The sequence below is a fragment of the Lutra lutra genome, chromosome X (assembly GCF_902655055.1).
Source record: "Lutra lutra chromosome X, mLutLut1.2, whole genome shotgun sequence".
NCBI lineage: Eukaryota > Metazoa > Chordata > Mammalia > Carnivora > Mustelidae > Lutra > Lutra lutra.
In genome coordinates, this window is record NC_062296.1 from 66,424,078 (window position 1) to 66,447,871 (window position 23,794).

Consider the following 23,794-nt stretch of genomic DNA (forward strand, 5'->3'; position numbering starts at 1 on the left):
AGCTCCTTTTCTCACATTACTGGCACTGTAATCCTTTGTTTCCAGCAAGCAAAATAAATGTTTGCATTAAAAGGAGCTTGAGGGGCGCCTGGGTGGCTCAGTGGGTTAAAGCCTCTGCCTTCGGCTCAGGTCATGATCTCAGGGTACTGGGATCGAGCCCTGCATCAGGATCTCTGCTCAGCGGGGAGCCTGCTTCCTTCTCTCTCTCTGCCTGCCTCTCTGCCTACTTGTGATCTCTGTCTGTCAAATAAATAAATAAAATCTTAAAAAAAAAAAAAGGAGCTTGAGCTAAACCAGCCTATTCCTATTTACTAAGCCCCAGTGAGTCAGGAGGCACAAATACTATGGTCAGGATTGGTTCTAGAGTAAAATACATTCAGGGGCGCCTGGGTGGCTGAGTGAGTTAAGCTTCTGCCTTTGGCTCAGGTCATGATCTCTCTGCTCAGCAGAGAGCCTACTTCCCCCCTCTCTCTTATCTGCCTGCTTGTGATCTCTCTCTCTGTGTCAAATAAATAAATAGATAAAATCTTTTTTAAAAAAAAAGAATAAAATATATTCATTTTTACCCATCAAGTGATCCTATCCACATATGGAGATTCCATTTGGCTAAAATGCTTATTTGAGGTCAAAATCAAGCACAGTTTTTTACACACATCATAGGTACTTAAAATCTAGGTTCCCGGGCGCCTGGGTGGCTCAGTGGGTTAAAGCCTCTGCCTTCAGCTCTGGTCATGATCCCAGGGTCCTGGGATGGAGGCCCGCATTGGGCTCTCTGCTCAGCAGGGAGCCTGCTTCCCTCCACTCTCTGCCTACTTGTGATTTCTCTCTCTGTCAAATAAATAAATAAAAACTTAAAAAAAAAAAACCCTAGGTTCCCTTTAAAATACATAAAGGACCTGCATATTACAAAACCCTTTTATAACCATTTTTATCATTGGCAATCCTCAGGACAACCCTGTGAGGTGGAGAAGGCTCTTTGCAATACTAATGTTTTTTTTTTTTTCCCTTTATTCATATGTTCCTCAGCATGGTTATAAATCACAAGCTTGCATCAGTTGCACTGAAATTATTGACATTTGTTCTCTACAGGAATTGAAGCAATTTGAATACTACCTTGATTAAAATCTTAGTGCGTCAAAGGAAGTTAATTATATAGTGCCATGAAAGAGTTGCTATTTAACATAGCCCAACAAAATGACTGGTTCTCAAATGACCAGAAAGTAAATACTATTATCCTAATAGTGTCGTCAGTTGCCTGAAGACTCACAGGGGGTATCTATGCTGAAAAACCTGGTTGTTGAACCTCAGTTATTAGGTTACAAATGGAGCAAAAAAGTAAAAACTGATGGCCGAAATGCGATTGGGCAAAATATATGATATTTGGGAGTATGTGTGGAAGAGAAGGTCCATAATTGTGTTAATGAAACAAATTCACAGAGTTGTAATATTCTCCCAAACTTCCCATTCTTAAAGTATATTCCAGTCTCCCCACTGTGGAGAGATGCTTTCAGTCTATCTTCACGTCTTTCCACTGTTACCTTCGGGGTTTATAACTACTCATGCCACATATAGTAACTAATATTAAAATTACACTAGGGGTGGTGAAAATGTCCCTGCAGCCTTCACGAGGCAACCTGCCTAAGCACGTATGCCGAAAAGGAAGTAACTGCTTAGAAGGGAACAAGTTGGTTAAGGAAATAAGAAGTGACATGCCATGCTTTCTACTGCAACACTTAAGGGTCTTTTCCCTCTTCTTGGGAATACAAGATAGAAGGTCTCCCAAAAGCTACAATTCAACTCTTTCAGGAAAATGAAAACTTTCAGCCTGTTTAAGTGCTAAACAAGCTTACCCTTGTTTCTCATTTACCCAGGTGTCAACTCATAAAGACACACTCAAACATGGCCTTTGCTTGGATTTGACACACAAAAGGGTTGCCTTTTCGGAAGGGTCAGCACAATGTCATGGTTACCCTGCTAGACCTTAAGAGGGTGGGCGAGCATGAATGTGTCCAGTTGTCCTGAAGTTCCTAGAAATGAAACTCATATGTCAAACTACATTATCCCTTCTTAGGGCTTTAGATTTCAGGTGTCAAAATGAATGGTGAAAGGATCAGCAAACAGAAATGGAAGGTACCTTCCAGGAGGGACTTTGGTTCACTGCTGTATCCCCAAATTCTAGTCTAAAAGACTGAATAAACATATTCGTGAAGGGAAACCCCGGATTTGAATTTTCATTCTGCCCCGTCCCAGCTGTGAGACTGGATCAACTACCTAAATCATCTTGAAGGGTTGGCGGATGATGAAAAAAACATGTATTGCACAAAGCCCGGTATATTGGATGCTTATTACTTTCAGCCTTTAAAGGGAATGCATTGAAACCAGATGTTGAAAAACAGGTACCACTATCATTTCAAAAGGAGACTACTCCATAGAAGGCATTTTGCCTTAAGGCTTTCTGAGAGGGCCTCGACTATTCATGAAAGAATTTCTAGAACCCAGCTTTGAGAGTCATCTGAAGCTGTTATTTATGTGGTGTTGCTCCAGCCTGAGTATTTTCAAAATGAACAAGTGAAGCCAATTTCATCTATTTATATCTGAGGATATGAAAATGAAACAATAAATGAAAAAGGTGCATGTTTTTCAAAACCATTTTGTCCTCACTTGTTCTGATGAGCGCCAACAGATTCTTTGAGAATCTTAAATGCTAGAGAACCTCTTCCCAGGAAAATAAGTGTGCACAAATGCACACACACACACACACACAGCACATGGCACACACATACATGTCAACACACACACACACATATTTTAGGCAACAGAGTATTCCCAACTCCTCCCAGTTTATCTATAAAGCAAGAAGTTAGGAATTACTGAACTTAATAAGTGTTTGGGTTTACATGGAGATAGATGTAGAATACACATATATATTTTTTTACATCTATCACATATATGCAAATATTTGATGACTATTTCAATAATTCTTAAATCTTGTATGGCACACAAGTCCCTCTTTACTCCGATATATGAAATCGCCAGTAACCAAATTCTAGGAACTGGGTAAGCTCACGTTGACCTGACAGGTGTTCCTACCGTATTCTGCAAACCCCTATTTACCTGAAGTAGTTTTACAATTTCTACATGTCTATAGCAGGGTAGAATTTAATATGACAGCTTGGCTCAGTGGGGATTGTAGACAGTTTCTAGTGGAGCCCGTGTCTTGAGGACTAAGGCGATCAGCCAACGAGTTCACTCATCTCTTAATCTAACAGCATGAACTTTAGCAATGTTCTTTTCACCATCACTAGGTCTCATTCTCAGCCAGGGTCTGCCTGTCCCAGGAGCCCTAGTATTCCATGAAAGGCAGAAACGACATAACTTTGTAGTGGCCACCCTGATCTTTGAGATGAGCGATTTTTACCACAAGTGTATTTTACAGTTCAGCTAATAGCTTCATAGGGATTACATAAGCATTTTAATACGAATTAACAATAGAGAAGACACAGCTCACATTTCAAATTGAGAAAAATACTTGACTGCAACACTTGCTACAGTATTTGCTAGTCTATGAATTTTACTATTCTAATTGAGCTTTAGGAAAGAAAAAGGAATGAGGAAAAGAGATGTTAGGCCCTAAAGAACCTTCAAATTTCAGGACTTAAACTGAGTTTTGTGAGTTTGAGCCCCACACTGGGCATAGCGATTACTTAAAAACGAAATCTTCAAAAATAAAAGAAGGTTATGATATGTTTCCTTTAAAGGGCCCAGAGAAATGATTAAAGATAGAGATTCATCTGCAAATTTCTCCATTCAGTAAAAACATGAATTTGAATAAGTAAAGGCCTAGGACAACCAAGAGTTTCCTTTTTTTTTTTTTGTCCTTCAGCAATCTGACATTTTATCTTTCCTAGCAATTTTCAGCTGGGCAATTACTTTGGTTTTTTTTTATTGTGTTTATTTCTGAATTTAGGGGTGGAGGGCACCCCTAAAGAGAATGGCCAAATTCTCTTTCCGATCGCAAAAGTACTGGCATCTTATTGACATAGTCCACATTTCAGCTTTGTTTTCTATGCCATAACTGAAAAATGGATGACTTCTCTTTCCTTTTTTCCTTTGATCTCTGGTTTCACAACTATTCCCTGAAACTTTAAGTCTCTACGGTGTTTAGAAGAGCTGTGGGGTCTTAATTCTGCAGGTTCTCAAACTGTTCTTCCTTCCGTCTGGTATCATGTTGCCTTCACCTGCCTTCTCCCTCCCTTCCTTCCTTTCTGGCGGCAATGTTAAGGCTCATGGTTGTGATACCATTCAATGTGGCTTATGTGGAAACTGCCTCGGGTAGGCTCGGGAAATCTCAGGGACCTTCTGCAGGGCCACAGTAGGAGATGGAGCCTTCTAGACAAAGACGCTGAAGAGAGGGAACTCAGCCTGATTGGGCTGCAGCAGATCGATCAGAAAGCACACTGTCCCGGAGAATCCCTCATACAAGCTGTATATACTTTCAAGAACACGAGAGCCGGCCTTGAATTCCTCCGTAAATAAAAACTCAGCAAACCTATGAGAAGAAGAAGAACATATGAACAGTTTTAACACGAGGGTTTCCAGATTATTGGCCTTGAGTTGCTTAATATTTTAAGAAAGACTTTTTCTCTGTTTAAAAAAAAAAAAGAGAGAAGAAGATCTGTTATATAATTGTGTGTGTTTCACAACAAATTGTGTTGACAAGCAAATTCAACTACTGTCAGAGTTTGCAAAGCAAAGCAGTTTGGTATTTTCTGTGGACTTCATTCCTTCTGCCATTCGATAATTAAAAGTAAAAGAGACAGATAAATAACCATATTTTTATTTACTTGGAATAGAAGCAAACTGATGTATGACTGTTCCTTTAAAAGAGTAAATATGCTGTGTTTCTGCAGTCATATCATTTCTGAGCTAGGTTTCATTTATATGTGACAGAGAGCAGAGACTGAAAATAAATGGGCAAGATTTTATACAATCTGTGCTTTGGGCAAACAAAGGAATAAGATGAATGGGAAAAGGCGAGCAACATTTTATAATCATGACATCAAATAGCAAACTAAGCTACAAGATAGATTATTTTTAGGACATCTGCCTTAAAAACAAATCATTAGCCTCCAGATTCTCAATGAAAGATCCTTTTTCTTCTACCTATATTTGCCACAAATCCTATTCAAATTCTTTACAATGAGTAACATTTATAGTACTTTAGAGCTTTGAAAGTGTTGTGACCTGTGTTCTGTCTTTTCCGACCTGCTTTGTTGGTTTCTGTTAATAATGCGATCACCCAATTCAGAGGAACTCACAGATGGGTAAGGCCTGAGAGCTGATACTGCCATAAATTTAGATTATTGCTACTGTGTGAATGTGTGTGTGTGTGTGTGTGTGTGTGTGTGTGTGTGTATGTGTGTGAGTGTATGTGTGTGGTGGGGGGGGTCCCATGAAGAGTAATTACTTATTTGATCTTTTTAGGGCTCTTGGATTTATCAACAGCAGCTTAAAATAAGTCAGCAGGAAACATATTGCAATTCCGTTTGGTACAATTTTTCTATCAACTGTTTTCCTGAATATGCAACACTTTTTAAATGGAGCTTAAAATTTTCAACAGTAGAATGATGATGTCTCTTGAGAGTTAATTCGAAATTTGTCATTATGCCATGAAACTTCAAAGTATAGCTTCGAGGAGCCATAAGCTTTCCGGTGCCATGGATCATTTCACAGTCTGTACTCCTCCCAGAAAAAAAGTCTTCAAATACAGAAAATAAAACACACAGGATTCCCAAGGAAATTAGTTCTATCGAGGCACAGTTAGCAAAAGTTGTAAAACCAAATTTGTGAAATAATAATATATGGATTCTTCATTAACACATTAAAGCACAAGATCTAGCAGTGAGTCTAATAACTGCTGACATTTTTAGTAGTTACGAGAGTCAAATATATTTCATAATATCTGCAACAAGAGCAATACGGCATGAGAATAGCTGTGACTTCTACTGGTGAGAGTCACGGCTAGCGCTAATTGTCCTGTGGCCTATTACCCACGTCCAGAATTGAAGGTAATGCTCCTTTTCAGTTTGAAATATAATGCTCTTCTCAAGTAAATTCACAAGCCCCAGATTACGAAGCCCTGGTAGAGCAGAAAGAGGAAGGGCTTTGGAGCTGAGATCCCCAACTCTGATAATTTCATGTTATATGAACTTTGGCAAATTTCTTAATCTGACTTTAAAATGGTGAAGTTGCAGAGTTGTGTAAGATGACCTGTAAAGATTAAAGATACCATATATTAGGCTCTGAGCATATGGCAAGCATCTGATATATGGTAAATATCGTTTTTCACATAAACATAGTGGAATGTTTGTAAAACAGAGACAACCATTCCACCGTACCTGAAAAGAAACCCATAGTTAATTTTGCTCTTTCTCCTCCTGACCCTTTTTCCCCCCCTAAGCTTTGATTTATTTAGCACATTATTGAAATTATAGGTATAATATTTAGTATCCTACATTTTACTTGAAAGTCGTATGATAAACATTTTTTGCACTTTTCAAAATAATTTCTAAATGATATATAGCATTTTATAAGAGTAAATAGAGCAGCAATATATGGGAATAGCAGTTTCATTGTGTTCTGACGGGTATAGTGTGTTATCCCATTCAAGTGAAAATGACTAACGGAATTTGAATTAAAAAAAGATAAACAAGATGAAAAGGATTGTTCCCCAAATCTACCCAGTGATGCAAAATTCAAGCTAGCAAATTCATTTTTCTAAAAAATGCTGTCAAAATAGAAGTCAGAATGGTAATTCTAGAACCAAAAAGAACTATAGACACTGAGAACATTACATATCAAAACCTATTGATTAGATAAGAATTGAACTCTGGGGACGCCTGGGTGGCTCAGTTGGTTGGACGACTGCCTTCGGCTCAGGTCATGATCCTGGAGTCCCGGGATCGAGTCCCGCATCGGGCTTCCAGCTCCACAGGGAGTCTGCTTCTCTCTCTGACCTTCTCCTCGCTCATGCTCTCTCTCACTGTCTCTCTCTCTCAAATAAATAAATAAAATCTTTAAAAAAAAAAAAAGAATTGAACTCTGGAAAATTCATTCATCTGAGAATTTCATTATTGTTATTATCAGAAAGATGTAAGGTATTCTAATGAAGCATTTTTTTAACAGTAGAAAATACAAAAGGAAAGAAACACTAGAAAAAATAAAGGCAGAAAGTTTCTATGAATTAAGAAGCAAATGAAGCACAAAAAGAATCAATAAACAAAACCAAAAGCCAGTTCCTTGAAAGGATGAGTGACATAGACAAAATGCTGGTGTCTGACCAAAAAGGAAAACCATTAGGAATGCAAAAAGGTACATAATCACAGGCATGGGAAATTTAAAATACCATGAAACTACACTGTTAAGGTTTTACATCAAACATTTGAAAATCCATATGAACTAAAAGCTTTTATAGAAATATATTCACTACAAAAATTAATTCAAGAAGAGGCAGAAACCCTAAATAATTAAATATGATGGAAGAAACTGAAACCATTATCAACTATTTTTCTGCAACTATAAATTTCAACCGGTGACCAAGTAATGTTTATTACAGGAAGGCACATATTGTCTGACATTAGTGTTTTAGGAACTGCCAAAATATGGGAAGTTTCCCCAGTTTGGGCCATAGAATATTTAACTTTGAATTACAATAAAATGGAAATTTCAGTACACTAAAGCAATTAAATGCAATGTCCCGCAAATATTCAGATATGACCTGCACATTTTCGGGCTCTACCTGGAAGTGAGAAATGGAACCTGTCTGAAGGGCCCTGGGCCCCAGAACCTCATAACTAAAACTCTGTAAGCTAGGATGGGTCTGCCAGAAAAATAGAGGGGTTGTTTTGGTCCTTTTTTACTAGGCTTTCTAGGGCCTGACAATCTCTGAGGAAACCAGTCCCAAAGGTGATACTGCATTAGTCTAGACAGAATTCAAAAGGACTTTCTTTTTCTACATTTGGGAAATAAAGGGTCAGGCTGCAACCAAACGGATAAGGGAGCCATGAATGAAAATATGTTAAAGGAATTCCTGAACAATGAAGCTCCAAATGGAGGCCTGACATATGTTAGTATTTTTCCTTCAGTTCCTACTGGCAAATGTCATAAAGGGTATTTCATATATATATATATATATATATATATATATATATATATATTTATACATATATAAAATATATATATATTTCACCTGGAAAAAATATATGTATACGTGTGTGTGTGTATATGTGTGTGTGTGTGTGCGCATATATATATGTGTATATATATATATATATATACATATATACACATTGAATATTAGCTAAGTTGGCTTGGGAAAACCTTTGTGAGAAAATGACTTTAGAGTGAAGGTCTGAATGAATTCAGGTGCCTAGGAAAGGGAGCATTACAGGTGGGGGAACCAAAACTTCAAAGACTGTGAGGTAGGTTGCACTTGGCACCTTAAAAGAACCAACAGGAAGCCACTGTGGTAGAAAGAACTAGGTGGAAAAAAGTAGACGATGACATCACAGAAGCAATGGGAGGCAAGATCCTGTAGCGCCTTTTGTTCAGAGGACAGACTTCGGCTTTTACTCTGAGTCATATGGGAAGCCACTGGATTTTCCTAAACAGAGGAGTGTCATAATCTGACATGATATACATCCTAAGAAGCAAATTTCAAAGGTCATGGTGAAACATGGAAGCATTCTTAATAAAATCATCATTACTATTGCCTCCATTAATGAACATTTTTATGGAGATTCCAACCCATGCAATGGGGGAGGTGGGGGACAATACAAATGAAGAAGCAAGTAACAAAATTGTAATTATTTGCAAATATGTCCATCCATTTAGAAAACCCAATGGACTCTAATGAAAATCTAATATAAACAGTAATGGAGTTCAGAAAGATGGCCAGATATGTCATGACATCTATCAAAACTAAGACATTTATAACAATGCAGATTTCTAGGAAAGAAGTACATCTTAGCTTGCTAAACTGCAATAAAGATTGTGCTCACAAACCTGGAAACATAAAATACCTAGGAATAAAATTAACAAGAAACATGCAAGAGCTTCTTCATAAGATGAAAACCTTACCAAATGACATTTCTAAAAACTTAAATAAAGGGAAAACATACCACATTCCTGGATAGGAAAACAATATTCTAACGATGTTAATTCTCCCTAAAGTAACATATAAATTTATTGAAATTCCAATCAGATGGCCACAGAATTTTTTTAAATCTGAAAACTGATTCTAAAATACAATGGGAAGGGGGCGCCTGGGTGGCTCAGTGGGTTAAAGCCTCTGCCTTCAGCTCAGGTCATGATCTCAGGGTCCTGGGATCGAGTCCCGCATTGGGCTCTCTGCTCAGTGGGGACCCTGCTTCCCCCTCTCTCTCTGACTGCTTCTCTGCCTACTTGTGATCTGCCTGTCAAATAAATAAATAAAATATTAAAAAACAATAATAATAAAATAAAATACAATGGGAAGAATGAATGAGAGAAAATGAATAATAAAATATGGCAAGTCCAGAAACAAACATTTATATAAATTGCTTATGATAAATTTGACATTTCAAATCATTGGGGTAATTCGTCAATAGATATTATTGGAATGTTTTGTTTTTTCATTAAAAAACACAAAGACAGATACCCAGATAACACCATTAGAAAAAGTAAGTTCTAGATTAATCAAAGATTTGAAAGTTAAGGTAACTTTTAAGTGGGTGGGACAAATGGGTGAAGGAGGTATAAATTTTATTTTTGTGAAAAGTTAAAATCACAAAGGTACTAAAAGTCAAGTAAATTGATGTTTTTGTAATCTTGGAGTGGGAATGGTCTTTTTTTTTTTAAGATTTTATTTATTTATTTGACAGAGATCACAAGTAGGCAGAGAGGCAGGCAGAGAGAGAGGAAGGGAAGCAGGCTCCCCACTGAGCAAAGAGCCCGATGCGGGGCTTGATTCCAGGACCCTGAGATCATGACCCGAGCCAAAGGCAGCGGCTTTAACCCACTGAACCACCCAGGCGCCCCGAGAATGGTCTTTTTAAGTATAACACAAAATCCAGAAATCTTGAAAGTTTAACAAGAAAAATACTCAAAATTTTGGTCTGGCAAAAGACCACAAGCTAAGTTGAAAGAGAAATGGCAATGTAGGAAAATGTTCACAGCATATATTGTAACAGAGAGTTACAATCCTCAAGTTAAGCATCACAATAGGATAAAAATAGGCAAAAGATGGGACACCTGGGTGGCTTAGTTGGTTAAGCGGCTGCCTTCGGCTCAGGTCATGATCCCAGGGTCCTGGGATCGAGTCCTGAGTCGGGCTCCTTGCTCTGCAGGGAGCCTGCTTCTCCCTCTACCACTCTGTCGGCCTGTGCTCACTCTCTCTCTCTCTCTCTCTGACAAATAAATAAATAAAATCTTTAAAAAAAATGGGCAAAAGATAAAAACAGGCCAGGAATACCAATGGGTCTAATGACTTCAATTCTAAAATTTCTGTGACAAGAAATGCTTGCACAAGAACACAGAAATGTATGTACTAGATATCTGGGACAATTTTGTTTGTTATCTGTAAAGATCACACAGGTACCAAGTGTTCATTTCTTAAAGACTGGTGAAATTAATCATGGTACATCTATAATGAATAACTCTACAGTCATTTAAACAATGAGCTAGATCTATAGAAACTGAAATGAAGGATGTCCCTTGGAAATTGTTAATTTAAAATCATTAGCTGTAAATGGCATGTATAGTCCTATTATATATACATAATAGTAGGATCTTATTAATATTTATATATATACATGGTTATATATGCATAGATATATGGACATGCATTTATGCATTGAGAAATGTCTCAAGTGATAGAACTCTAATTTTTAGTAATAATAACAGTGAACACTTACATTGCAGTTTTGTGTCAGATACTGTTCTAAATGAGGACATTATGCTAAGTGAAATAAACAGGTTACAGAAAAGACAAATACTGCATGGTAACACTTATATGAGGTATCTACACTAGCCGAATTCGTAGAAGTCAAGCATAGAATGGTGGTAGCCAGACACTGGAGACAGAGGGGGAAAACAGAAAGTTGTTGCTCAATGGGTATAAAGTTTCAGCTGTGCAAGGTGAATGAGTTCTAGAGATCTACTGTACAACACTGCCTACAGCTAACACTTAAAAGTATGTTAAGAGGCGGGGTGCCTGGGGGGCACAGTCAGTTAAGCATTCGACTCTTGGTTTTGGCTCAGGTCATGATCTCGGAGTTGTGGGTTCAAGCCCTGCACGGGGATCCGCATTCAGTGCAGAGTCTGCTTAAGATTCTGTCTCTCTCCCTCTGCCCCTCCTGCTCGTGCTCTCTCTCTCTCTCTCTCTCAAATACATAAATACATATTTAAAGAAAATGTTAAGAGGACAGATGTCATGTGAAATATTCTTACTACAATAAAAAACAATCTCAAATATACATACCCTTTGGCCCAGCAATTCCATTTCTAGGGCTTTATCTTTCAGATGGACCCATACATGGGCAAAATGATATATATACAAGGTTATTCATGACAGCATGATTCGTAACATAAAATATTGGAAATAATGCACATATCCTTCTACAAGGACTTGGTAACTAAACTCTGGGTCATTCGGACGATGTAATATTACACAACAATAACAGTGAAGAGTTGCTCGTGTGCTGATTTAGGGTGACTGCTCAGATAGCAAGGTGCTACCACTTGTATAAAAAAAAGAGGGACAAAACTTCAGATATACAGCCTGCCTATTCACTTGTATATACATACACACTGGATCTCTGAGAGGAGAACTAAGAAAGTGGTAACACTGTCACCTCAAAAGAGAAGCACATTGCTAGCTAGAGTGCACAGTTGACGCATTTTTCACTTTCCAAACCATGGGACTCTATCACCTATTCAGAACATGAATTCGATTCACGTTTAGGAAAAAAAGAACAATCCACATGACAATCAGCTGACCTTTGCGCCCGGTAGATGTATTTGGAGTTTCCGGTGAGACGGTAGAGCAGCAGGAAGACGTAAGCACTTCCAGCCACACCATGGCAAATCCCCGGCCCCTTCTTCAGCAGGCCCTTCTGCCACGTAAGTTCCCCACACCGGATACACGTGTCCAGGTACTGTGGTTTTTTGGAAACCAGATAAGCTTTGGCAAACAGATAGGCAATTCCTGTGAAAACATTGGAGATATCAGAGGTGACTTTGGAGACTTATGCTACAGAGAACTTCTCCAACACTCTGTAAAAGGCTCACACATCACCAGTGTCGAACACCCGTTCTAATCTGGTGGGTCTGAGGTGAGGTCTGAGACTCTGTTTTTCTAACAAGCGCCCTTCCGGGAACCACGTTTTCAGTAACAGCGCTCTAGAATCTTCTAGTCTTATTCTACCTGTGAGATTTAGTTGTTTGAATTGTATCATGGTATTGGCTCCCAGAGACAAAGCAACAAGTACAAAGAGTGATACAACCCATAATTGACAAATGGGTTAAGATTTAACGATGGATACTCTGTTAAGCGTTCTGCATATCTGGCTATTTGAAATGGCTAAGAGTTTATACAGTCTGCCCATGCCCCCTCAGAGGTTCGGCATTTCTAATGTTAACGTGCTTATAACTATACACATTTTCTTCGGACAAAACTGGGAGTCCTTCCAGAAAAAACAATGATCCCAAACGACCTGGCCAAGACTTCTACTCTAGCCATGGAGCGAGTCCTTCCCTACTCGATTGTTCCAAAGGAAGACATCTGCCTTCCAAACCCCTCAGCAGAGGCAATCTCAATTACACAGGCGGGAACAGAAACAAGAGGAGCGACAGCTATTCATGAAAATGAGTTCCCCCAAGTTCCAGATGCTCATATTCAGAGAGGAGATTAGTAACACCAGATCTCTCCCTCTCCCGCACGGCCTCTACCTCTCTCCTACATAAAGTGGGAAAGACTGGAATTTAGCAGGCGTAAGCTCATCCATCAGGGTTATCTTGGCCTCTCACTGTCTTTCCAAACCAGGCTATTTTACAACTCTGTGGAGACAGAAATTACCTTGTAGACAACTGATAGTAATGTAAATAATTCCTATTCCTAGAAAATCGCATTCTCTCTGGGAGAGGTGGTTTTGACTTCCCTCAGCCTTTGTGGTAGCAGCTGGTTTTGCATCTAGTAAGCAAATCCACAGTCGGCACTCCTAATGGCCCATAAATATGTCTGCTCCTGGAATTTTCCTTTGAAACCAGCTGTAACACATTTCCGGTTCCTTCATTAATTAATGAGCTAAATAAAATTGTTGACCTATGCTTACTTTATGTTTGTATGAGTCATGATTGTGTTCTCTTTTAGAATTTATTCTCTAACACTTCCTATGATTAACACATAACCAGAAGCTCTCCTCTGCCAAGGCTTTCCAGTCAACTACTGACAATGGTCACCTATGGCCTATTGTCCTTCCTCAGTTCTAGAAACAAAGTGTCTTCCACAAGCTAAAAGAAGATTTTAAAAGAATTGAACTTAGTTAATTACACATTTATTCATTCACTGTATCCATTCATTTTTAAGTGATCATTGATTACTGCATACATAGCCCTAAGCAGGATTTGTTTCATGGGCATGTGATCTGTATAGTCTCCAAGGGTCTCCAGAAGACCTCAAGCTGGGTTTAATACTCTGCTGTTACCATCTTGAAATTAATAATTGGTTTTTTAAAGAAGGCTGCATTTTCACTTTGCACCGGGCCCCCCAAATTATGTAACCAGTCCTGGCCTTGGGTTCTATGAAATAAATGCTAAACAAGATTCCTGACCTTCAGGAAGGTTCTGTCTAGAAAGGGAGAGAAAAATTTGTGCATGTGAACGATACATCACAGGACATATAGTTCATGATGCTGCTGGAGCCTAAATTGAATGATGTTGTCAATAACCCTACAGGGATCAAAAAAGTGGAAGTTCCCTGAGGGAGAGAGTTGGGAGAGGCCTGGGATAGAAGCAGGGCTTTCTTTAGGACTTTGCAGGATGCATAGGAAACTCTAGGCCCAAAATGAGTTAGACAGAGCATTCTAGGCATCGGTATCAACAAGGGCAAAGATTTGGAGCCATGGCACACAATCTACATGAAGACCAGTAGAGCAGTGTTCTAACCAACAGGACAGGGAGATGGAAGTGTGGATTGGGTTCACGTTATGGATGGTTTTACAAGTCCACTTAGGCAGCATGGACTGTATTCTGTGGGCAATAGGGAACCAGTGGGAGGGATTTTGTTGTAGATTCGTTGTTTTTTTTTTTTTTTTAAGATTTTATTTATTTATTTATCAGAGAGAGAGAGAGCGAGCACAGGCAGACAGAGTGGCAGGCAGAGGCAGAGGGAGAAGCAGGCTCCCCACAGAACAAGGAGCCCGATGTGGGACTCGATCCCAGGACGCTGGGATCATGACCTGAGCCGAAGGCAGCTGCTTAACCAACTGAGCCACCCAGGCGTCCCTTGGTTTTTATTTTTAATGATGTGGTTAGTATTAGAGAAAATGTCCCACGCTGGTGTCAAGAGAAACTTAAACAAGCACAATGGGGTAACTATGAGATGATCATGTTGTCAGAAAGATGGCAAAGAGGCTAATAAAAGGCTCAAAGGATGTGGTCGTTGTTTAGATAGTAACTGAGCACCTACTGTATACCAGGTACAGTAATAGGTGCTAAGGTTTAAAAAAAACCCTTCCCTTCACAGTGCTTACGATCTAACTGGAGGCACTAAGTTATCTGAGGGGAAGTAGAGCTGTCATGGAACACACAAGAAGGCTCCTAACCCACCCCTAGAGGTAGGAAAGGCCCACTAGGGGGAGTGACACCATCTGGCCTATCAAAGATGAGGAGGATTTCCCCAGGTGAACTGGGAGCCCTTGGTGCTCTGCTGGATTGCCTCTACCTTACCTGCAGGTGCCCCATTTCCCAGATGCTACAAGTTGGCTTCTAATAAAGCTCTCAGCTGCCCTCTTCTTGGGAGATTTGCACTCAGCCAAAGGAGAGGCTATGCTGTAAGCCCACCTCCCCAGGAGATTTCAGCCAAAGACTGGCTAACACGGGGAGACCAAAGGTCAGCTCCCCTGCCTCAGGATGGACCAACTCTGACGTGTCATCTGTGCCTCTTAGCATCCACTCAGAAGCCAGGTGAAGCTAGTCTCCAGTTGAGGTACGAAGAGCCCTCTGTGACTCAGGTCGTGTTCTGTTCACTGCCAACCTCTCCTCCATTACCTACTTGAAGCTCTTCGCTTCAGTAAAACTAACCCTCCCCACAGTTCCCCTTCCTTTACTATATAGTTCCAAGCCTCTGACTGACTTTTCTTGGAATAATCTTCCCAACTTTCTTGCCCTGGCCAACTCACCTCAGGCATCACTGCCTCCAGGAAGCCTTTCCTAAACCTGGAGGGGTACCAGGAAGCCCTTTTCTGAGTTCCCATCATTCCCTATACAAACCTGAGCACTTACACAATATCATATTACAATTATGTTTCTATTCCCCTAGAATAGTGCAAATTACCCACGGGCGGGAACTCTATTTTGTTCACCTTTGCTCCCCTCGCCTACAGCCTGGTGTTTGACATGGCAAGGGCTCCACAAACACCTACTGGCTTTATAACATCTCATTTCTCATCCCAGCACAGGCTGACACCGCAGCGGAGATGAGGTGTGGAAGCAAGAAGGGATGATAGGGTCCGATGGCTGTGCCAGGCCATTAGCCCAAGGCAGCTTAAAAGCTATCGATCCTATGGTTCTGGCCAGAGACAAAGGACCTTTCCTGCAGCCTGAATCACACAATGGTACATGGAAAGGACCTTGAAAGACTTCTAAACCCCTTGTCTTCTAACCTGACCTACTGAAATCCGTAATAAGGCTGCTTAATCTAAAAGGAAGGAATGTTGGGTTTCTTTGCTTTTGATAGGAACTGTGTCATTTTGTCACCAGAACACTGATTATTGTGCACTGATAAGAAACCTAAGTCAGCAACGATACACATGTTTACCAAACACTGGGAAAAGAAATTATTACTTAAGAAGTATGGTTTGAGAAGCTAAGCCTGTGAAATCTCGCAATCTAGCAAAGCCTCGTGACAGCTCTACTCGGTACGCGTAGTTTGAACAGACTGGAGCATCACTGCATAGGTCCGATCTGGGTCCGTCATTTCAATGAGACCCACATCGTACGGTGCACGACAACCCTTAGTGACCAATGACACCCACCCTGGAGAAGCCCTTGTTCTCTAGTCAAAGTCACATACCCAGGAGCCCTTGTGAAATGATTTTAAAAACTAGCCACACCTGTGTTTCACACAGTGGAAAGGAAATGCAGTCAGTGTTACCACGGTAATGATGTAACATAACGCAACCCAGAGTTTATTTTAGCTGTGGCATTTGTTTAATGATTTGGTAAATGGCTCTCATCCTGTATTTCAGAATCATTAAGGCTATGAAGAGGTCAGATGGATCTGCCTGCTATACTTCGGTGCATTTAGTGAGAAAAACGAGACGCTACACTGGTTATTTCTAAATGCGGGGCATCTGCAGATCTTTCGGGGCGTGTCCGTCAGGAGGGGCAAGCGTCCACAGGACGAAGGGGATCTGCAGTGATCAAAAGACTGACTTTCACCGCTCCGTCTCCACATACTCGTTTCACAGATGAAGAAACAAAGCCACGAAAGGCACAGAGTGGTTTTCTCAAGGTCATTTAGTGGTTAGCGTTGGAGCTACGATTAGAACCCAAAGTTATTAACCTCGAGGCAAGAACTATTTCCATACTGCCTACATGATAACGAGGGCTGTCTGTCACCTGTAGAGGTGGGATGAAGAACTAGTCGATAGGAAACAATTATAGGGGGAGATCAGGTAGAGCTGATGAAGTTCCACATTTGCATTATCTCCCGCAGGTTTTTATTCACGGAACCAGTCTGCTGCCCCAAACCATCCGCGCTGTTCATAAATCTACTCTCAAAAAACGTTTCCCTCCAACAAGTGAAAATGATTTTTCTAAGTCACTTTTTTTAAGAATTTTGAGGGAGTTCAAGTGTTGCCAACTTGATGGTCTTTAACCTGTACCCACCAGATTTATAATCACACTTATGCTGTTTTCAGGACATCTCATCAAAGGAAGACCAATACCCTTGAGGGGGGAGTGCGGGTTGGCATGCAGAATGGGCCCCAGTTGGTTCTCTATTCATTTTTGAGGTGGTTTATTTCTGGTAGTTCAGTGGATACAGGGGTTTAATGAGTTTGCTCTGCACCTTATGTTTAATCTTACGAAGACACAGAACGTGAATGATATATGAGGAGATATAAAGTCCCCAAGGTGATAAATCCTACACCATACGGTTATGGTACAGGATTTACAAAGACAGAAGGAATGTAGTGTACAAAGAGGACGGAATAACTGCTCCACAAAGACACCCCCATCGATTAACTGACCCAGTCACTCATTTTAAAGTATTATCTTCCCATCCTTCGCAATGCTTTTCCTAGTACATTGAGTCCCTCTAAAATATTCTGTTTTTAACTTGGGACACCTCCAACATTCAAAGATTCTGGGGGTGCTTGGAGGATAGCCAGACACCATCCCTGAGAATGATTAAAGGGAAATGGGATATGGGAGTGCTGAGCCTAACATGAAGCGATATCATTTCCAGAATGGTAAATGACTTGTTTTTCTCCAGGAAGTTCAAAGCCAGAAGAAATGGGCTCAAGTCATCACCAGCGGGAATTAGCCTGGACGTAATGCGCAACACGCTGGCGCTGGTACGAGCACACACAAGAGGCTTTGAAGTCCCTTCCTTAGGTGAATGTGGCGGGTGGAGAGAACATGGCCAGTGAGCTAAAACTTACTCTTCAACTCAAACTGTATCGAAGAAAAAATGAAATTGCAGTTGGATTACAGAAGATTAATTAGGTAAGGAGTGGAAAGGAAATCATAAAAATCAGGTAACAGACTAAAGAGAAATAGAATATATCATGGCACTGAAGCTTAGCCTTGAAAATTAAATCCACTCCTGGGGCACCAGGGTGGCTCTCAGTCAGTTACGGGTCTGCCTTTGGCTCAGGTCATGATCTCGGAGTCCTGGGATTGAGCCTTGTGCCAGGCTCCCTGCTCAGTGGGGAGCCTGCTTCTCCCTCTGGCCCTCCTCCTGCTGACTCTCATTCTCTCTTTCAAATAAATAAATAAAATCTTTGGAAAAGAAAAGAAAATTAAATCGACTCCTAATCCAAAACTTTTGTGTTATTTTGGTCTTTTCAATCTCTCCCTTGGCCAATCAACTGAAATTAATTGATTTATTTGAATTTAATTTCTTTCAAATTGCTCCTTCTCAGGAAGCCTAATTAACAGTATAATGGGATTTAAAGAAAGGAAGGAAGGAAGGAAGGAAGGAAAAAAAGAGATGGAGTCTGATAAGTTTCTAGGCTCAATTCCCGAGAGTTCACCGCAGATGGCTTCTCAGTTCTCTAGACTTTTTATTAGGTGATGATGGAAATCCTCATTTGAAGACTTATGGAATAGTGCATCTCAAACTTTAATGTGCATATAAATCACACAGGGATCTTGTTAACATGCAGATTCTGATTCAGTGCATCTGGGATGGAGCCTGAGGTTGCCATGCTGCCCCAGCCCCTGGTCCAGGGCCCGCATCTTGAATTAGCAGCCTCCAGATTTATACTGTTCAGCACAGATATGGAGCCCTTGCCATGTGGCTAGTGGGAATTGAGATGGGGTGTTAATATAAAATATACACTAGCTTTCAAACACTTTAATATGAAAAAAAACTAAAATAGCTCGAGTTTTAAATTGGTTGCATGTGGAAATAATACTTGGGGTATACTGGGTTATAAAATATATACTATTAAGATTCCTTTCACTTGTTTCTGTTTACATTTTTAATGGGGCTACTAAAAATTTAATTTCCTATGTGGTTCATATTATATGTTATAGGACAGTGCTAGTTTAACTTATACACAAATAGCTATAGATCATATATTTTTAAAATTACAGCATCAGGGGCACCTGGGTGGCTCAGCTGTTAAAGCGGCTGCCTTCGGCTCAGGTCATGATCCCCAGGGTCCTGGGATCGAGCCCCACATCAGGCTTCCTATTTAGTGGGGAGTCTGCTTCTCCTTCTCCCACTACCCCTGCTTGTGTTCCCTCTCTCGTTTTCTCTCTCTGTGTCAAATAAATAAAAATTAAAAAAAAATACAGCATCAGTTCTGGAGATCCTTTACAGATCAAGACTTTTTTTGGTTTGACTAGCTTCATCTTGTCCTTTTTATCTCATGTAGTGATGACCTAACATGAGAAATATCCTCACTCCTCAGAAAAGACACCTCTCTTTGGCTAATGTTTTCAGGTAATAGTGTGGGTGAGACCTGGGGCGCCATGGCACCAGTGCACCAGCTCGTTCTCTCTCTCAATGGCCTCGCCGAGCTCGGGCGGCCAGTTGCAGTTCTGTTCCTGCTCCATGAGGAAGTCCACACTCTGCCACACCAGCTCCTGATCAGAGGGCTTGAGGTGCTCATGGTAAGACAGAAGCATCTGGAGAATGGACGACAGGCCGTGAGCTGCTCCTGTATCAAGAAACAAAGCATAATTAATTCACACAACTGGGAGGACAGCCCATTTAATTTAGGGAAAAGACAATCATAGTATTTAAAAAAAAATGAATGGCAATATTACTTGAAGGCAGACACAGTAAACTCAACTCCATAACAGTAAAGCTTTCTCTTTGCACTCAGGCACTTGAACTCTCCAAAAATGGCCTCAGTTTTGTCCAGTCAAAAATGATTCTTCCGGGGCGCCTAGGTGCCTCGGGTCAGTTAAGCATCCAACTCTTAGTTTCAGCTTAGGTCATGATCTCAGGGTCGTGAGATCGAGCCCTGCATCAGGCTTTGCACTCAGCAAGAAGTCTAATTGACAGTCTCTCTCTCTCCCTTTGCCCCTCCAATAAATAAAACTTTTTTTATGGGGGATAAAAATGCCCCCACTAATAAATAAAATAAAATAAAAATTCTTCCTAAAATTTAGTCATAATACTTAAAGGTACCTTTCTTTCACTGGATTTTTGTTGGGTTAAAAAGCTTCCCAGGAAAATATTTATGCATTAGATAGCAATCTGATTTGTGCTATACATGTAAATGGCTAGAATGTTAATTTCTCTAAGAAGATAGATAGCGAAAGGAATAGTTCTATTAAGGAACTCTAGCAGACACTGCCAGTGCCCTGCCCATCACCTCGCCCACACTCACCATTCTGGGGCACCTCTCCTCTCCACCTTCGACCTCAAGCATTTATCCTTCTGCCTGAGGTTTTCTCTGGCCACAGGGGTATCCCCAGCCCACAGGGGCAGGACTGAAATCCTAGGGAATTAACAGGTCTGGGAACAGCCCTTCACCCAGGAAGCAGGGAGCTGGAAGATGAATATCTCAGCTCCCTCACCACTGAGGTACAACAATTCTGAGGCATGTTCTAGACAGACTTCAGGGTCTCCAGTGGAACCAAGCCTCAGTTATCCACAGCTGTTCACTCTTACATCCCTTATTAACCTCTTTCTCTACCCTATCTCACCTCCTCATTCCTTTAGCAACACTTTCTAGGATCACCTCCCAAATAAGCCATTAATACCCAAATCCTTGTCTCAAGGGGCACGAAGCCCACTGAGGCGGTTGGACAAGCGAACCACTGATTACAGCGTGATGTGATAAAGGCTCCAGCAAATGTGTAGCAGGGTGACCTGACACTAACCGATTTTGCTTCAGGGTAAAACCTGAAATGTGTGAATGTTTCTCCAGAGAGGACTCAATAAACCCTTTTTCCAAAAGCACAAAGTTTCTCCACAGCTTCGATGTTTGATCAGCCTTGAAGTCTAGGTGTAAGTATTCCAGCTAAGTTGAAGGGGTCGGGGGAGGCCGGGCATTCTGGCAAAAGCAACAGGCACAAAGACTTGGAAGATCTGAGGGCACTTTGCTTGTAGGAGGTCATGCAGGGCAGAACCAGGAAAGGGAGATCTGCAAAGGGGCCTGTAAGTCACGCTCAGGAGTGATGGGCAATCACTGAGAGATTCAAGAGGGGAGGAACTAATCTTCCCTCTCCAGGCCTCTTATCACAAAAGTAGCCATTATGAATCAGGAGTCTGTTATTAATCCACGAATATTAAACACTTGGAAATGTCAGTGGCTTCATCTTGTTCCCCTGTGCTGAGACACCATTGGCAAAGAGTGTGTAAACCAGTCACAAACTTTTGGTGACATTCAGCCCACGAACTCACAATCTAGAATATGGACTTCAGTCTTTAGTGAAAGCAAATCATCAAAATACCTTTCTGGCAGACTATGAGAACAAACATTAAATTGTGATTTGTAGGATCTGTCAATATTTGTTTTTACACAGCATTTTTAAGTGTTTCTAGTTAAACAAATAATGATGACCTATAACAAAAATGGAATCTTCTAGTTTTTAGTCAGTGTGGATATTAGAGGGCTTTGCCAACACTTTCACTCACCCAAGTACTCAGTTCCATAGTAAGAATACATCAGAGGGAATGGTTTCCTTTTTTTCATGGCATACTGCTTCCCAGAGTCCAGAATCGCCTGGCAAATTGATTTGATCTGTGCTGGGGTCAGTACCTGAGTAAGGAAATCAAGAAGCAAAAGTCAAATCAAGATCTTCTTTTTTTCCACAGACACTGGATTTTTTCATTAAGGTCCATCAGCATATTCCCCAAATCCTTTTCCTCTTATAAAAACAAGCTTAGCAAGCAGTGACTTTTTTTTTTTAAATAACTGATTCTCTTTTTGTTGTCAAGTTTATCCACCCTCTTCAGAAAATTTGCTGTGTTGATGGGAAACACACACTTTTATTGCCCTAGGCTTTTATAAAATGCAAAGACCACTTTACTGTGGTCATGTTATTAATCCTTGTCACAGGAACAAGAACTTGCACAAGAGAAGAACAAAGACTGGGCCTAATGGATCATGCTTATCAAAGCTGTCACTCCCAGTGTGCGGCGCAGGTCTGGCCCAGACAACAGACCTTCGGTTTGTGTCATTTAGACTGCTTATAAAGCCACAGTGCTACGACAGGCTGCTGCATGACAGACGGTGGCCTTTGCACCCCAGAATGAAACCAAAGTCCAGTAAGTACCAAGGCAAAAATCACTTCCAATGTCAAACGCACTCTGAATAGAAGAGGCTAAAACGCAACGACTTGAGGGCTTCCACATTTCACTCAATCTACCCACGGTCCGTTTTAGGACCCTAGAGATGAAAATGTTCTTGAGCCTACAAAGCAGTGTTGAGTTTATTAGGATTCTGCTTACGCGTGAGAGGTTCCTCCCACCTCCCTCTGGCTCATTCCTTTTATCTCACCATGACTCTCTGGGGGAGCACTTACCACCTGGGGTGTTATGCCTCTGTCCCTGTCTCTCTCTACTAGATAATCAAGATGCCCCAAGACTATGGCTTCTCACCTTTTTGGTATCCTCAGTTCCTAAGACGGAACCTGAGGGGGCCTTTGGGAGTAAATAAGTACCAGGTTTTTACTGGCATGGAAAGCAGAGCCCTCCCTCTTTCCCCTCCTTCCACAATTATTTCTTAAGCCCCTACTGCATGGCGGGAAAGCTGTTCTAGATGCTGGAGGTATGACAAAGAAAAGATAGCCAAGACCTCCACTCTCATGAAGCCAAACTTCCGGAAACGCACTCCTGCACCAGAAAAGTATCAGTCAGAATAACCATGGCCACTGTCTGCCCCCTACCTGCCCCTCCAAGAATCATCTGAAGTTCAGCCTTGGTCTGATGGAATGACTCTAAGATCAAAGAAAAGTCCGTTGGATTTGGGCCCCTCTCCTAAGACTCACACACCAAATCTTTCTGTCTGGTATCTACCATTATATTCACCAATTCCTTCTGAAATAAAGTACTACTGATTTTTTTTCTTTCCCTCTCCCCCCTGCCTCTTTTTCTTTCTTTGCAGGGTTTTGCTCCTCTGATCTACTCAACATGAGAAGGGCAAAATATAATCCAGATTTTGGCCTCCTCCAATCTAGCAATTAATTTGGAAAATTAATTACATAAAGAGGAGGCTGTTCATTAATTAATTCTGCCAAATTAACACTTACTGAGTGACCATTCCAGTGAGGTCCTATACCCGGTATTATGGGGGAAATTCTAGAAAACCTGGGACATGTTTTTTCCCTACTGGGAACTTACTTCCAGCACTGGAGATAAGATATAGCCAGAAGTCTACCATAGAGCAATTTAAGTCCATGAGCTTAAGGGTGGACAGAGTAATGCAGAGTACATAATATAGACATGGAAGCACTGTTCAACTTCACCAAGACTTTACTAACTCATTTCCTATCTGGTTGCTCAGCAATAATGATGTTGTGGCTTTCTTTTTTTTTATTTTTTTTTTATTTTTTAAAGATTTTATTTATTTATTAGACAGAGAGATCACAAGCAGGCAGAGAGGCAGGCAGAGAGAGAGGAGGAAGCAGGCTCCCCGCTGAGCAGAGAGCCCGATGTGGGGCTAGATCCCAGGACTCTGAGATCATGACCTGAGCCGAAGGCAGCAGCTTAACCCACTGAGCCACCCAGGTGCCCCGTGGCTTTCAACTTAAATTTACTTTCTATAAGCAACCTACCTCTGTCTCTTGGGTGTACTCCTCCTTTCTGCCTAAAATTCCTGAAGACTCTATCTTCCCAGACATCACT

General features: G+C 40.9%; 1 protein-coding gene across 1 annotated transcript in view; it reads right to left on the reverse strand.

Moving 5' to 3' along the window:
* Positions 1-831: 831 nt before the first annotated feature.
* Positions 832-23,794, reverse strand: part of LANCL3 (LanC like family member 3) — a 105,619-nt gene continuing 82,656 nt past the window's right edge. Inside the window, exons 2-5 of the mRNA XM_047716937.1 lie at positions 21,584-21,707; positions 19,455-19,652; positions 12,037-12,244; positions 832-4,549 (exon numbers count right to left, since the gene is read on the reverse strand). Of these exons, the coding sequence (XP_047572893.1) occupies positions 4,390-4,549; positions 12,037-12,244; positions 19,455-19,652; positions 21,584-21,707 (690 nt within the window). The 3' untranslated portion in view covers positions 832-4,389. The remainder of the gene's footprint in view (positions 4,550-12,036; positions 12,245-19,454; positions 19,653-21,583; positions 21,708-23,794) is intronic.